The sequence below is a fragment of the Lynx canadensis genome, chromosome B1, assembly GCF_007474595.2.
Source record: "Lynx canadensis isolate LIC74 chromosome B1, mLynCan4.pri.v2, whole genome shotgun sequence".
Classification (NCBI taxonomy): domain Eukaryota; kingdom Metazoa; phylum Chordata; class Mammalia; order Carnivora; family Felidae; genus Lynx; species Lynx canadensis.
In genome coordinates, this window is record NC_044306.2 from 160,390,398 (window position 1) to 160,404,805 (window position 14,408).

Sequence of the window (14,408 nt, forward strand, 5' to 3'; positions counted from 1 at the left end):
CATTTGGAGCTTACACAGTGGCTGGTGTCACAAAGTTAAAAAAAAAAAAAAAAGATAAATCCTACGAGAGGGGGAAAAAGCAGGGTAAGGAGAACCGGAAGAGGGGAGTACTAATTTTTTATTTATGGTCAGGGAAATCATTTCTGATATGGGGTCATTTGAGCAGAGACAAAAGGAATGGAAGGAGGAAGCTGTGTAGATATCTATGCAGAGGGAAATAGCAAGTGTCAAGGCCCTTGGATGGGAGCAAGCAGGCCAGTGTGGCTGGGGAAGAGTGAGTCAGGGAAGAGCAGTAAGAGACCAGCAGAGGTCTTAGAGGCCACAGTAAGGACTTTGGATTTTACTCCTAGCAAGGTGGGGACATTGGAGAGTTTTGACATGAACCTCAAAAGGAATTTTGGAAGTCTCATTAGGCCATCAACTGCCCATATCTGGCTTCCTTTTTATAGCAAAACTCACAGCTGTTATCTTTTGTTTTAAATAAATGTCATCACTTTATTTTTGAGAGAGAGAGGGAGGGAGCACGCATGAGGGGCAGAAAGAGAGGGAGAGAGAATCTCAAGCAGCCTCTGCATGGTCATCACAGAGCCCGATGTGGGGCTTGAACTCACCAACCATGAGATCATGACTTAAGCCAAAATCAAGAGTGGGGCGCTTAACAGACTGAGCCACCCAGACTCCCCCAAAGTCACAAATGTTATCTAAACCCTCTGTCTCCACTTTCTTTTTTCTTTTTAAAAAAAATTTTTTTAACATTTATTCATTTTTGAGAGGGAGAGACAGAGTGTGAGTGGGGGAGGGGCAGAGAGAGAGGGAGACACAGAATCTGAAGCAGGCTCCAGGCTCTGAGCTGTCAGCACAGAGAGCCCGATGCAGGGCTTGAACTCACAGACTGCAAGATCATGACCTGAGCTGAAGTCCGACGCTAAACCAACTAAGCCACCCAGGCGCCCCCTCTGTCTCCACTTTCTCACCTCATTTCTTTCAATCCTTGCCATTTGGGCCCTGGACCCCATCACGTCTCTAAACCAGTCCCTTTTAAGGTCATCCGTGACTACATCTTGCCAAAGCCCATCTTCATGCTCAGTCTGCCGTATTCTCAGCCTCACAGGAGCAACTGACATGGTTGCAGCACTTCCCCTGGGTTCAGTAACCCCAGACTCTAGCCTGGTTTTCTTCCTCCTTCACAGGTTTCTTCTCCACATGTGTCAAATCTCTGCATCTAGGAGTGCACCAGGGCTCTGATCTGGATCTCTGCAGAGAGATGGTTTTCAATACCTTCCATACCCTGATGTTTCCTTCATTTGTATTTCCAGCTCTAAATTTGTAATTCCAATTGCCTTGTTACACATGTCCACTTGGAGGTCTGATAGGCGTTGTCTCCAAATCTTCTTCATCACAGAAATGGCACCATCACCCATTCAGCTGTTCAGAACAAAAGCTTAGGGAGCATCCTTGGTTATTCTCTTCACTCCACCTGGTCCCACCTCCAAAATAAATCCTGAATCTGACTTCTCACCAGTGCACTGCTACACATCAATTTAAACCACCATCATCTCTGGTTGATGATGCCTGGATTGCTGCAAAAGCCACCTAATTTGTCTGCCTCCACTCTTACCCATCTCCTGTCCATTCTTCAGCCAATCTATTAAAACATAAGTCAGATCAGGGGCATTCCCAAGCTCAAAATCCTCCACCAGCTTCCCACTGCAACCAGAAAAAGTCCAAATTCCTTATCACAGCCTACACCACCACACCTGACCTTGGCCTTGGGTTCCATCTCCCTCGCTCTGCCCCCTCTTTCACCAGCATTTCCAGCTGAAACACTGAGCTGGCTCCTGCCTCTGGATCTCTGCACTGGCTTTTCCTGGATCCTGGATTACTTGTTCCCACCGTCTTCACCATGATTCCTTCTCCTCCTTCGACTTTCAGCTCAAATGCCACCTCTGAAAGGCCTTTCCTGATCTCTCCGTGGAAAGTCTTCACCTCCCACCACTCTCTAGCACTTAATTTGAGAAATTATTGCATGGATTCGCTAGGGAGTTTCCCGTGTCACCCCATGCCCAACACCTACACCAGAAAACTTCCCGAGAGCTGGTTCTTTGTTTAGTTTAGCGCCCAAACACTGTCTTGGACAGAGTAGATGCTGAAGATACAGGGGTTGGCCGACAGAGCTCCCAGGGTTGTTCCCCGGGGGCTCTTACGAGGTTCTGGCTTGCTGCAGGGAGAGATCTCGCTCACTCCCTTCGCTCACCCCCATCCTCGGCGGGACGCGGAAGTGGGGGGCCAGCAACCGCTCCTCCTCCAGCCCCTCCCCCTCTCGTGCCTCCTGTCCCCCTTGCCCTCTCTCCCCAAGCCTGTCGCTTGTCCGACCTGGGCGCGCTCTGCGTGTCGCGCGGGCACGGGAGCGGGCCGAGACCAGCGGGCGGGCCAAAGAGGGAGCATGGCGTTCTTGGCGGTGCGCTTGGTGCTGTTGCTCCTGGCCGGGAACTTGACAGGTAACGCTGGCCGGGCAGGCCTGGTGGGCCCCTATGAGCCGCGTAGAAGTAGCGGAGAGTGGCTCTGGCCCGCGGCAGCCGGTCCCTGGATCCTGGAGGCCCTGGCTGCCCTTCAGGCACACGTTACTGGCGGTTCCCCGCCACCTGCGGTCGTGTAGGAGTGCGAACGTGGGGTCGTGCAGGGCGGGGGTGGCGGTGGAGCCAGCGGACGTGCTTTAAGATCTTGTTTGGCTTTGGCTCCCAGCTCCTTCTTAGTGACACACTGCTGTCTGCTCTTTCTCCCTTAAGGCTGATTTTCTGGAACCCAATTCAGAAATTGGGTTTTTATGGACACAGTGACCCTACATCTGCAAGAGATGAACAGGAATTAGGGATTGTGAATGCCAAATGCATCAGGCACTCTGAGGCTTGTGAGAAAGGGGCTTTAGTCCACCTGGTCTTGACGCCCATTTGAAAGTGGAGTTAAAGTGGTAATACCAAATGTTAAGTTGTGTGTTTGTTACCCTAGCCACTGAGGACAAGAATATCATGAATTAGTAAGAGTTACTTCTCTGACTTAAAAAAAAAAATTTTTTTTTTAATGTTTTAATTTATTTTTGAGAGACACAGAGAGATAGAACATGAGCAGGGGAGGGGCAGAGACAGAGGGAGACAGAATCTGAAACAGGCTCCAGGCTCTGAGCTGTCAGCACAGAGCCTGACACAGTGCTGGAACCCATGAACCACCAGATCATGACCTGAGGCAAAGTTGGATGCTTAACCCACTGAGCCACCCAGGTGTCCCATACGACTATGCCTTTTATTCCATAGTTCCAAAGTTCTTTCTCAAGCAAGCCTGTTAGGGTGGTCAGTTACAGAACCCATACCAAATGTTCCTTCTGTGTGCCTGTCACAAGAGTGCCAGAAAACAACCAAATACCCTTCTTTGGGGGTAGGGGTGGGCAATGGGGGCTGTTCAAAGAAGTTGGTCATCTGAGAGAGGGTATGGCCTGGATAAATCACAAGCTGGATTTTAAAAGCCCTTTATCAATAAGAATTGACCTCAATCATATAGTTTAAAATGCCTCTTTTCTGACAGCCTCTTTGGACTCCTCGAGCTCTGAGTTCAGCGAGACTTCAGAATACAGAACAGTAAGTAGGAAGCCACTTGTATTATTTCCACTAGTATAGTGAAGGCCACACAGTTTGGGCTGGGGATGGTTTTCAGGTCTCACCTGCCACTTTTGAAACTGTTTACTTCTTTAGAAATCTGATTCTAAGGCAGGCTTTTTGATACAGATCAAAATTGTAAATTTTGGTTGAAAATAGCTCAGTCCTTGATGGCATCAGCACATTGTTTCCTTTAATAGTTTCTTTAATGATTCAAAAGATCCTTGATCTAATGGTTATGTCTTGTACTAGAAATTTTATGAACATTATCAAATTGAAGTCTGTGGAAGCAAACGAAGCCCAACTAAGTGAGAACAAGCAAAAAAGCAAAATTCACAGCTTGATATAGCAAGGGAGTCGGCCACACTTATCACTTGTGTTTTGGTGGAGACTCAAAGGCAGGCAGAGGAGGGGGGAAGCTTTGCAGCGGGAACAAGGGAAGGCTTTAGGTATGCCCTGATTGGAGCTGTTGGCCTGGGGAAGCTGTATGTGGGCTAACTAGAAGCAGGCTTCCTGTGTGATTGGTAAGGAGTGCATATTTGGCTTTCTTTGATTGATCCTCAGTTGGATGTGGGGACAAACCTCAGAGAAGCTGGCAGGTATTAACCAAGTCCTGGCCATTTGGGGCCAGTTGTTACGGAGGTTATTGTTTGGCTTCTTGGACTGTCATCAGAGATGGCTGTCTGACGTCTTACAAGTCTGACTTATAGCAGGCTGACTTCCTGGGCTGGTTATTCTATATAATGAGTTGATTTTCTGGGTAAGTTGCTGCAGGTTGTGGGTCAGCGTTCTATTCTAATAAATGGTCTGACATTGTCCATTTGTATGGACAATGTATGTCTCTCAATCCTCATAGTGACCTTGTATGATAGATATTATTTTACATATGGGGATATTTACCTTAGGGGGTTAAGTAACCTTGAGTATTCAACTCAGAGTAGACCTCTTCCAGGAAACCTTCTCATCCCATTTTCTAACTCCAAAGAATATGTAAATGCACTTTCTCTTTGGTTCCATGCAACCTATACTGCATCATCATCATCATCACCATGACAGTGTAGGGGAAGATTGAAAGCTTTCCTCTACCCTTCTAAGTTCTCAGCTGGGGCCTCTTGAACAAAAGACAGTTTAACAAGAAAAAAAAAAAAACAGAGAAAGTTTATTAACATGTGCATCACACATACATGTGGGAGCATTCAGAGATGAGTAACTCAAAGAGGTGGTTTAGAACTCTGACTTATATAGCATCTTTAACAAGAGCAATAAATTGTATAAAGAAAATATACAAATGGACAATGTCAGACCATTTATTAAAATAGAATTCTGACCCACAACCTGAAGCAACCTACTCAGGAAACCAACTCATTATTTAGAATAACCAGCCCAGGAAGCCAGCCTACTACAAGTCAGACTTATAAGTAGACATGCAGAGACATGACAGGACAAAGTAAAATGGTTCTAGGCTTCCAAGGGTGGCATACTATGGGAAGGTAAATGTATGGGAGGAAACTAATGGAGTAAGGTTTGTTTGCAGGTTCCTCTGGTGCCATCTCTGGGCTGAGTCTAGAGTTGTCTTCAGTAAAGGAGAATTTATATCTTGCCTTTAGGCAGAAAAGGGGGGAGGATACAGAGCACTTTTCTTGGGATTGTTACTTCTTAGCTGCCTTTAACTCAAAATAATTATGTCAAAGAGTCATAGTTTGGGGGTGACATATTCTGGGATTTTTTTTAAGTAACCTCTACACCCAGTGTGGGGCTTGACCTCACAACTCAGAGATCAAGAGTGCATGCTCTACCAACTGAGCCAGCCAGGCATCCCTGCCAAATACTGTTCTAAATGCTTTAAACATAATAACTCATTTAATCTTTTATAGCATTATGAAGTAGGTATCATTATTATCCCCTTAGCCAGGCATGGGCCACAGGATGGAACTATGATTCCAACCCAAGCAGTCTTACTCCAGATCCAGTGCTCTTCACTAACCCATCATAGCATTGAACTGTAAATTGCCTGTTTGCCTGTCTCCCTTCAGTAAACTGTATACTACTGTGGTCAAGGATGATGTCTTGCTATTTGGTGTCCAATCTTCAGCACTTAGCAGGTACCCAATAATACATTTTAATCAGAAGACCCAATTTTGGGGAGTTTGATTTTCTTCCAGAAAATGGGAATAGTCCCACCTTCATCTCAAGTTTGGCATCAGGGTAAGGCTAGTTGGGTGTTTAGGGTGCAAAATTTTAAAGGGCACTCTGTCTCAGGAAGCAAATGCTACAGGACCTCAGTCTGTTTGTGCAGGATTATTAAAAGAATGAATCACTCAAGAGATCTTTGCTTTCTTCCCCAGTTCTGTTGCTACTGTTCCAGTTTAGTCCCCAAGCATAGTGACCCCCTAAGTAATTTTCCTTAACTCTTTAGTGTCTCCACTTTCTGCAAAACCTGGAGCTTCCCAGTGTTCACAGAGTGTCCTTACTGCAGCCTATCTTTCTACCTGTACCTTCCACTGCTTTCCCATAGCTTATGTTCTTCTATCCTTATGCTAGGGCCACAGTTTTTTCTTTGCTTTGTTTTGTTTTCATTTTAATGCTAGTGTAGTGTAATTGACATCCAGTGTTGTATTAGTTTCAGGTGTTAGTGCCACACTGTTTTAATTACTATAGCTTTGTAGTAAGTTTCAAAATGGGGAAGTGTGAATCCTCCAACTTCTTTGAGATTGTTTTGGCTATTCAGGGTCACTTGCATTTCCATATGCATTTTAAGATCAGTTTGCCAAATTCTGCTGCAAAAAGACAGTTGAGATTTTTGATAGGGATTTCACTGAACCTGTAGATCAGTTTGGGGAATGTTTCCATCTTAAGAAAGTTAAATCTTTTGATCCATGAATATGGGATGCCTTTTCACTTATTAGTCCTTTAATTTATTTCAACAATGTTTTGTAGTTTTGTTGTACAATTCTTATGCTCCTCTTGCTAAATATTTTCCTAAATATTTTATTCTTTTTGATGCTGTTATAAATGGAATTTTTTTCTCAATTTCATTTTCAGATTGTTCACTGCAAGTGTATAGAAGTACAATTGGTTTCTGTATATTGATCTTGTATCCTCCAATCATATTGAACTTGTTTTTTAGTTCTAACAGTTTCTTTGTGGATTCCTCAGACCTTTCTATAAAAAGAGTATAGCATCTTTGATTAGAGATAGTTTTATTTCTTCTTTTCCAATCTGGTTGCCTTTTTATATTTATTTTATTGCCTAATTGTCTTTTCTAGGATATTCTGTACAATGTTGAATAGAACAAATGAAAATGGACATCCTTGTCGTTCCTAATTTTGGAGGAAAAGCATTCAGTCTTCCACCATTAAGTATATTTTTTATAGATATTCTTTATCAGGTTGGAGGAAGCTCTCTTTTCTGCCTAGTTTGTTGAGTGTTTTTATTATGAAAGAGTGTTGGATGCTCCTTTAAATTAAACTGCCCTGCTCTCAGATCAGACACTTCCCTCACTACTGTGCCTTTGGTTAGTCTGTTTTATTTCCTTGAGGTGGACATTCTTCCAAATCTCTCTAATCTAAATTCTGTCCATCCTTTAAGAGCACCACGTATATTTCTTGATTTTCTAATGATACACCAAACTTCTTACAGGTAGGACTCAATTTGTCTTTGTAGTTCTCTAACATCTATCTTAAAATCTTCTTCATTTATTGAATAAACAAATGAGGGACTATATTTAGTAAAGTATTTAAGAATCTTTCAAAAGAAAAGATTCAGAGTATAGAGCTCAGAGAATTACTTAAAAGCATATGACATCTTTCTATAAAAATTAAATTGATTCTAAAGAATAAATAAAAATGCCATGTGACACTATTCCAGAATATCCAGGAGCAGTCTGCCAGGGGTGAACTCTTTTCTGTAGCTGGCATGTTGTGGGGTGTAATTTAGAGCCTCCCTAGATGGTGAACCTGTTCTGAATTTCTTTTCCTTTTTCATAAATTTGGATAACTGTATAAAACTAAGGGTTAATGAGAACATAATTTATTAGTGAAATTGATTGACCTCATTGATAAGAGTGAAAAGTGTTTGTTCATAAAGCCTCATGTCTCTGCTCAGAGAAAATCCAGGAAATGAGTTACCTGAATTTAATAAAGTTAAATGGTGGCTAGCCAAAGCTGGCTTTGAAATCATGAGAATTAGACTGGAATCAGACTGAAATATCAACATTGCCTTCCAGCTGGGTAGATCTCTTGAGGATCTGAAAGACATCAAAGGTCTTCTGCTTAAACAAAACAAAATAAAACACCAAAACTTCCTTACCAGCCTGTTACTGCTCCTCAAAACTCATTTACTAGTCATTCTTTGAGATGAAAGCATTTGAAAACTGCTATTGAATATTTTAAAAAAAACCCTAAGATCTTTAGGCTAAATAGATTGATTTTGATTAGTTATTTACCTATTTAATCAGAGAGTGGGCATAGGCAAGATGTACTTTGGTTAAACAAAGGGAGGAAAAAAAGGTCTAGAGCAGGGGATCCCTGAAATTGTGTGCCAAACTGTGTGTCTTGGTGCATTCTCCTTAGCTTCCATACATAGTCTAAGTGGATTGGATGTCAAGATGATTGGGAATAGCCATTTCTAAAGCCAGTTCTAGCTGAATCAGAATTGAGGGGCCTCTAGACACATGGATTCTAACCCTGGAAATTCTAATTGAGTAGGTCTGGAATGAGGCCCCAAATCAGTGTTTGTTTGTTTGTTTGTTTGTTTTTTAAGTGTTTATTTTTATTCCAGTTTGTTAGCAGACAGGGTAAGTTCAGCTGTACAATGTAGTGATTCAAAACTTCCATACAACATCTGGTGCTCATCATAGCACTCCTTAATACCTATCACCTATTTTATCTATCTCCCCACCCACCTCCTCTCTGGAACATCAGTTCCAAACCATCAGTTTGTTCTCTGTAGTTAACAGTCTGTGTCTTGGTTTGCCTCACTCTCTGTTTTCTCTTCCCTTTTGCTTGTTTGTTTTGTTTCTTAAGTTCCACATATGAATAAAATTATATGGTATTTGTCTTTCTCTGACTAGCTTATTTCCCTTAGCTTAATACTCTTTAGCTCCATACATGTCATTGCCAATGACACTAAATCAGTTTTTAACAAGCTTATGAGGTTGTATGCACAGGCAACCCTGTGTAGATCCACCAGGGCTAGTTGTTAACACTAAACACTCACTCAACACCTTCCACTTAAGCAAGTCACAAGTGATCCTCTCCCTTCTCTCTCAACAATTTCCATAGTGTATTGGTCACTTACTGGCTGTAGACAGCCTACTGTCTTTTGTATGCCAGAAGACTGTATTTTTTTTAAGATTTTATTTTTAAGTAATTTTTTTAAATGTTTATTTACTTTTCAGAGAGAGAGAGAGAGAGAGAGAGAGAGAGCAACAGACAGAAAGCATGAGTTCAAGAGGGACAGAGACAGGGAGTCACAGAACTCTAAGCAGGCTCCAGGCTCCACGCTTGCAGCACAGAGCCCCACCTGGGGCTTGAACTCACAAACTGAGATCATGACCTGAGCCAAAGTCAGATGCTTAACTGACCGAGCCACCTGGTCATCCCCTATTTTTAAGTAATTTCTACACCCAGTGTGGGGCTTGAACCTACAATCCCAAGATCAAGAGTCACATGTTCTACCGACTGAGCCAGGTGCCCCTTAAATTCTGTATTTTAAAATATTAGTTTTTAATTAGGGTCAATTTTGCTCTTCAGCAGACATTTAGAGTGTTATTTTAGATCATCATGACTAGGGAGTTTATACTGGCATCTAATGGATAGAGAGCATCCTACAATGCACAGGACCGTCTCCCATCACAAAGAATTATCTGGTCCAAAATATGAATTGTGTGAAACAACAGTACAACAGCAGCAACATTTTTTAAAATTCATTTATTTATTTTGAGAGACAGAGAGAGAGAGAGAGCGTAATCAGAAGAGGGGCAGAGAGAAAGGAAGAGAGAGAATCCCAAGCAGGCTCTGTGCTGCCAGTGCAGATCCTCACAAATCGTGAGATCGTGATCTGAGCTGAATCAAGAGTTAGACATTTAACCAACTGAGCCACCCAGGTGCCCCAAGAAAATCTGTTTTAAATAAACCAGAATAGCAAATAATATGTGACTTATTATGGGTATCATTTTTGCAGTGATAGCACACAAAACTCTTAATTACACTTGATCCTTGAATAATGCAGGGGGTTAGGGATGCTGACCCCTCCCACAGTCAAAAATCTGAGCATAACTTTTGATCCTCAAATTTAATTAACAGCCTACTGTTGACCAGAAGCCTAACTGATAATATAAAGAGTTGATTAATACACATTTTGTATGTTATGTGTTACATCCTTATCTTACCTGTATTCATGTAAGTTAGAGAAAAGAAAATGCTATTAAGAAAATCATAAGGAAGAGAAAATATATTTAAACTCATGTTGTTCAAAGATCAACTGTAGTTTAAATATTCAAAGGAAAGCTCTCATCTCTATCAGTTAGGATTAGATTCAGCTGCAAGTAACAAAAACTCAAAATAGGAGCACACAGTGCTGCTGTCCGAGAATGTGGCCTCTATCTTCCCAGTCTAACAAAGCTCTAAACAAAGATTAGAGCTCCATGCACTCTGCAGGAGGATGGAGGAATGGACTAAGAAAAAAAATGAGGGGAAACAAAGGAGGTTCCCAGAAGTTGCTGTACAATAATTCCATGTATATCCCATTGGCCTTACCTTAATCATACAGTCATACCTAGTGACAAGGAAAGTTATCTTATAGTAGCATTACAGGTGGCTACATGCCCTGTCATTGTCCTACATCAAAAGATTGGCAATTTTGTTTTTCACCTATATGTTTTATGATAAAATGCTTGGGATATATATTTTGTTTCCTTGCTTCCTTGCTTTAATTGACTTTATCAATTAAATGACCAACTACCATTTCTCCCAGTCTCATTGGATAAGAGGGCATCTACTCTGCTTGTGAGAACAGCCCTATAAGGCATCACCTTAGTGAGCCTTGGGCAGCATATCATGCTCCTCAATGAGAGCTGAACAGGGGATGGAAACGGTCAACAAAACCTCTTTTACTTCAGAGTTTGGCTCATGGCCAGCCTTGTTTAGGTCTTTATAAATCCAGATAGTATCAGTAGAAATGTGTGCCACATTTATTCAGAGTGTTAAAACAGGGTGGCTTCTTTTACTCTGAAGTGAGGAAAAGTGATCACCATTTACTAAAACAAGTATTTATATATATAATATTGGTGTGGAGCCCATTGTGGGGCTTGAACTCACAAACCACGAGATCATAGCCTGAGCCAAAACAAGCCTCCCTCAGTAAACCGACTGAGCCACCCAGGTGCCCTTAAATGTATGCATATAAAACAGAAATACAGTGGGCCATATATTTAGACTTTTGTTAAAGTGAGACTCTGCACATCATAGTCTGATCACTGACCAGGTCTAGGACTGGCCCTGCTGGAGATTGGCAGCTGTGAGCAAGACGTATTACCTGACGGGCCTCAATTCCATCAAATCACAGGATTGAGTTCCATGACCTGGTATCAGCTTCGTAGGGCTGCTATAATAAAGTACCACAAACTGAGGGGGTTAAACAACAGAAATTGAATGTCTCCCTGTTCTGGAGTCTAGAAGTCCTAAATCAGGATGTTGGTAGAATTGGTTCCTCCTGAGGACTGTGAGGAAGAATCTGTTCCATGCCTTTCTCCTAGGTGCTGGTAGCCCCAGGTGTTCCCTGTCTTGTAAATTCTATGTCTTTGTGTGACCTTCCCTCTGTTTATGACTCTGTGTCCAAATTTCCCCTTTTTATAAGGACACCAGTTCTATTGGATTAGGGCCCAATCTACTGACCTCATTTTAAATTGATTCCCTGTACAAAGACTCTATTTCCAATAACGTAACTTTTTGGGTGGGCACAATTCAACCCATCACCACCCCTAAGTGCCAGTGCTGTTTTCTTTGTTGCACTTGGTTGAATGCCAGTACCTTAAAGATCCAGACTGAAAGATTAGATTCCTGAATTTGTCTTGACATCACGCCGAAGGATTAAGGTTGAATGTAACAACATTCTTGTGGAGACAGTAGTGAAGTACAAATTATAAAGCTAGAGGGTTGGAAAGTGGATATGGTGGCCTGTCTTGGACTTTCATTTAAATTTTTTTTAATGTTTATTTATTTTTGAGAGAGACACAGAGAGAGAGAGAGTGTGAGTAGGGGAGGAGCAGAGAGAGAGGGAGACACAGAATCCGAAGCAGGCTCCAGGCTCTGAGCTGTCAGCACAGAGCCCCATGTGGGGCTTGAACCCATGGACTGTGAGATCATGACCTGAACCGACGTCGGGCGCTTAACTGACTGAGTCACCCAGGAGCCCCTGGACTTTCATTTAAAAATCAGCCTGGCTAAGGTCCTTTTCTTACATAGTGGGTATTGAACCATTGCTTCAATGCTGCATCTGATTTTTGCATTAGAAAAATCTTTTTTTCTGTGGAAAATAGAAATATTTTTGTAGGGTGTTTCTAGGAAATTTAGGAGCCTTGGGACTTTGTCCCCCCCACCAACTATTTTGTGATGAGAATGTCTCAGTTATGTAATTTCTGTCTTCCTTTTTCTTTCCTAGCCAAACTGCAATCAATATAAATTACCAGGATGTCCCAGAGACTTTAACCCCGTGTGTGGAAGTGACATGTCCACTTATCCTAACGAGTGTACTCTGTGCGTGAAAATCCGGTAACATAATTTTACAATATAGACTAGTCCTTTTCTTGATTTTTGATTACTTAGGAAGTAGTGACTCTTTTCTTGGATGTAAGAATCAAATGTGACATAGTAGTTGTGTTTTCAGACTGACATTTAAAAAGACAATCCTTCAGTTCATTTTCCAGGTCAAAGTCAGAGAGTGACATTTGTGATTAACCAATTATACCCTTGATAATCAGGTTATGTTACTCTTCATGGATGGGCAATTTCCCCAAATTAAGAGTGTATTAATAGTTAAACTATGAAATATTAAATATTCTTTTAAATTCAGAGGGCATGTGCAGGTACCTGTACAACCTGCAAAACTAGTTGGGTTGAATTATTACTAGGTAATAATTCTACCTAGTAGAATGCTAAGTAGTGTGTTATACATGATGCCTTTCATGTAACTCACAGGTGGCTGTGACTTCTCCTGTACGTATGAAGCAGGGCGAATCACAGGATTAAGACACATTTCAAATAACCATGTAGTGCCAATATTAAATTCATGAATTACTCAGTTTATTGCACACTGTATCACACAAGTTAGTCACAGAAGAAAATTAGTGGAGGGAATTAATGAACCACTCTGAAGAGGATCCAGGAAGGAGGTGTCACAAGGTGAGCAGTGAGGCACCTGTCCAGTCGTTGGACCTGAGACAAACTTCGGCCTGGATTTCGGTCAGGTCACCTTCTGTGCTGACAGAGCCTCCAGCAGCATCTGTTTTGACACAGTATCTTTGCACCTATAGCTTGGGTGGTCAGTCGGCCTTCAAATGTCTCCTAGACATTTGAAGCTCCTTCACTTGAGGGTCCATTTATTTGGGTGTAATGGTTATACCGGACTCTAAGTCCTAGATTCTGACAAACAACTAATACAGGCGCTCACATTGGCCACTGAGACTCACATCTTGTCTTGCTGTAACTTAGCTTATTGTCTACTGTGAGTAGGAATCACATACAAAGTACCACACCATGACAAGGTAGGCTGCATTGTATTTCGGGGTCCTTTCTCTGATGTCAGTCTTCAGTGAGTTACCTAGGTCTTCTCATAGTGATTTTTTTTAGGTTAGTGCCCTGTGCCTTAGGGTCAGGGAAAAATGGCAGAATTGGGGCCCTATTGTTTACTAGATTTAGCTTTAAAAATGATTAAGTAAGCATCACCTTAGAATCTAATGTATAATGACATGGGTCTTTTTGGTTCAAAGAGTGGGACAGTTTCAGTGTGGTAGGTAGGTAGTAAATGTGTCTTTATGGTTGTTCAATTTGCAGGGAAGATGGTCATGACATTAAAATAATCCGGAGTGGACCGTGTTGATGGAGCAGTTTATAGAAGAGAACTTGGAGAAACCACCTTCAACAGTATGCTAGATGAATTCCATTTCCCCTTTTTCTCTTTCCTATGTTCTTTTGCATGGGATTTGTTAGCCCACATTTTCTGAGAGGAGGTGTGAAAGAGAGCTATGTGGAGCAAATGATAATTAAAACAAACACAAAAAAAATCCTTGTTTCTCGGCTTTTGCCTCTTGAGTTAAGCTTATTGCCCAGGTGACTTGTGCATTGCTTTATTTCCCTGGAATAAAATCAGCATTGTATTCAAGTACTGCTGTTCTCTGTTGAATACCCATTCTTACTCTGCAGCCTCCTGGTGACTCTTCCTCACGGGCAAAGATGAATTTTGTAAGGGAGAAGTGGAGTTATTGTTGAGAGGGAGAGCTTTATTCTACTCCCCCCTTACCTCAAATCTTACATAGTTAATGTATATGTGCTTGGGACGTTGTTCTGCACAAAGCAAATAACTGTGAGACACTTGGAGCCGATTTTAGGCAGAGCTGATAAAGTCAAAGAATCATGCAGGTAGAAATATTTACTAGAGTCAGTGTCTCCTTTCAATAGTTGCCCATCAGGGTTAATGTAGGAATTTGGCTTTTTACTCCTTTTAGACCAGTGATTTTGCCTCCAGGGGACATCTGGCAATATG

General features: G+C 41.8%; 1 protein-coding gene across 2 annotated transcripts; it reads left to right on the forward strand.

Annotated features, from left to right (window-relative positions):
- The first annotated feature begins 2,400 nt into the window (after nt 1-2,400).
- Nucleotides 2,401-13,986, forward strand: SPINK2 (serine peptidase inhibitor Kazal type 2). 2 transcript variants are annotated; one of them, XM_030311946.1, is made up of 4 exons: nt 2,401-2,498; nt 3,577-3,629; nt 12,309-12,418; nt 13,700-13,986. In XM_030311946.1, exons 1-4 carry the CDS (start codon nt 2,444-2,446, stop codon nt 13,743-13,745), a joined length of 264 nt encoding a protein of 87 aa, XP_030167806.1. In that variant the 5' UTR covers nt 2,401-2,443; the 3' UTR covers nt 13,746-13,986. The 2 variants fall into 2 exon arrangements, with proteins under 2 accessions (XP_030167806.1, XP_030167807.1); XM_030311947.1 differs by having other exon boundaries at nt 12,309-12,403.
- The last annotated feature ends 422 nt before the right edge of the window (nt 13,987-14,408 follow it).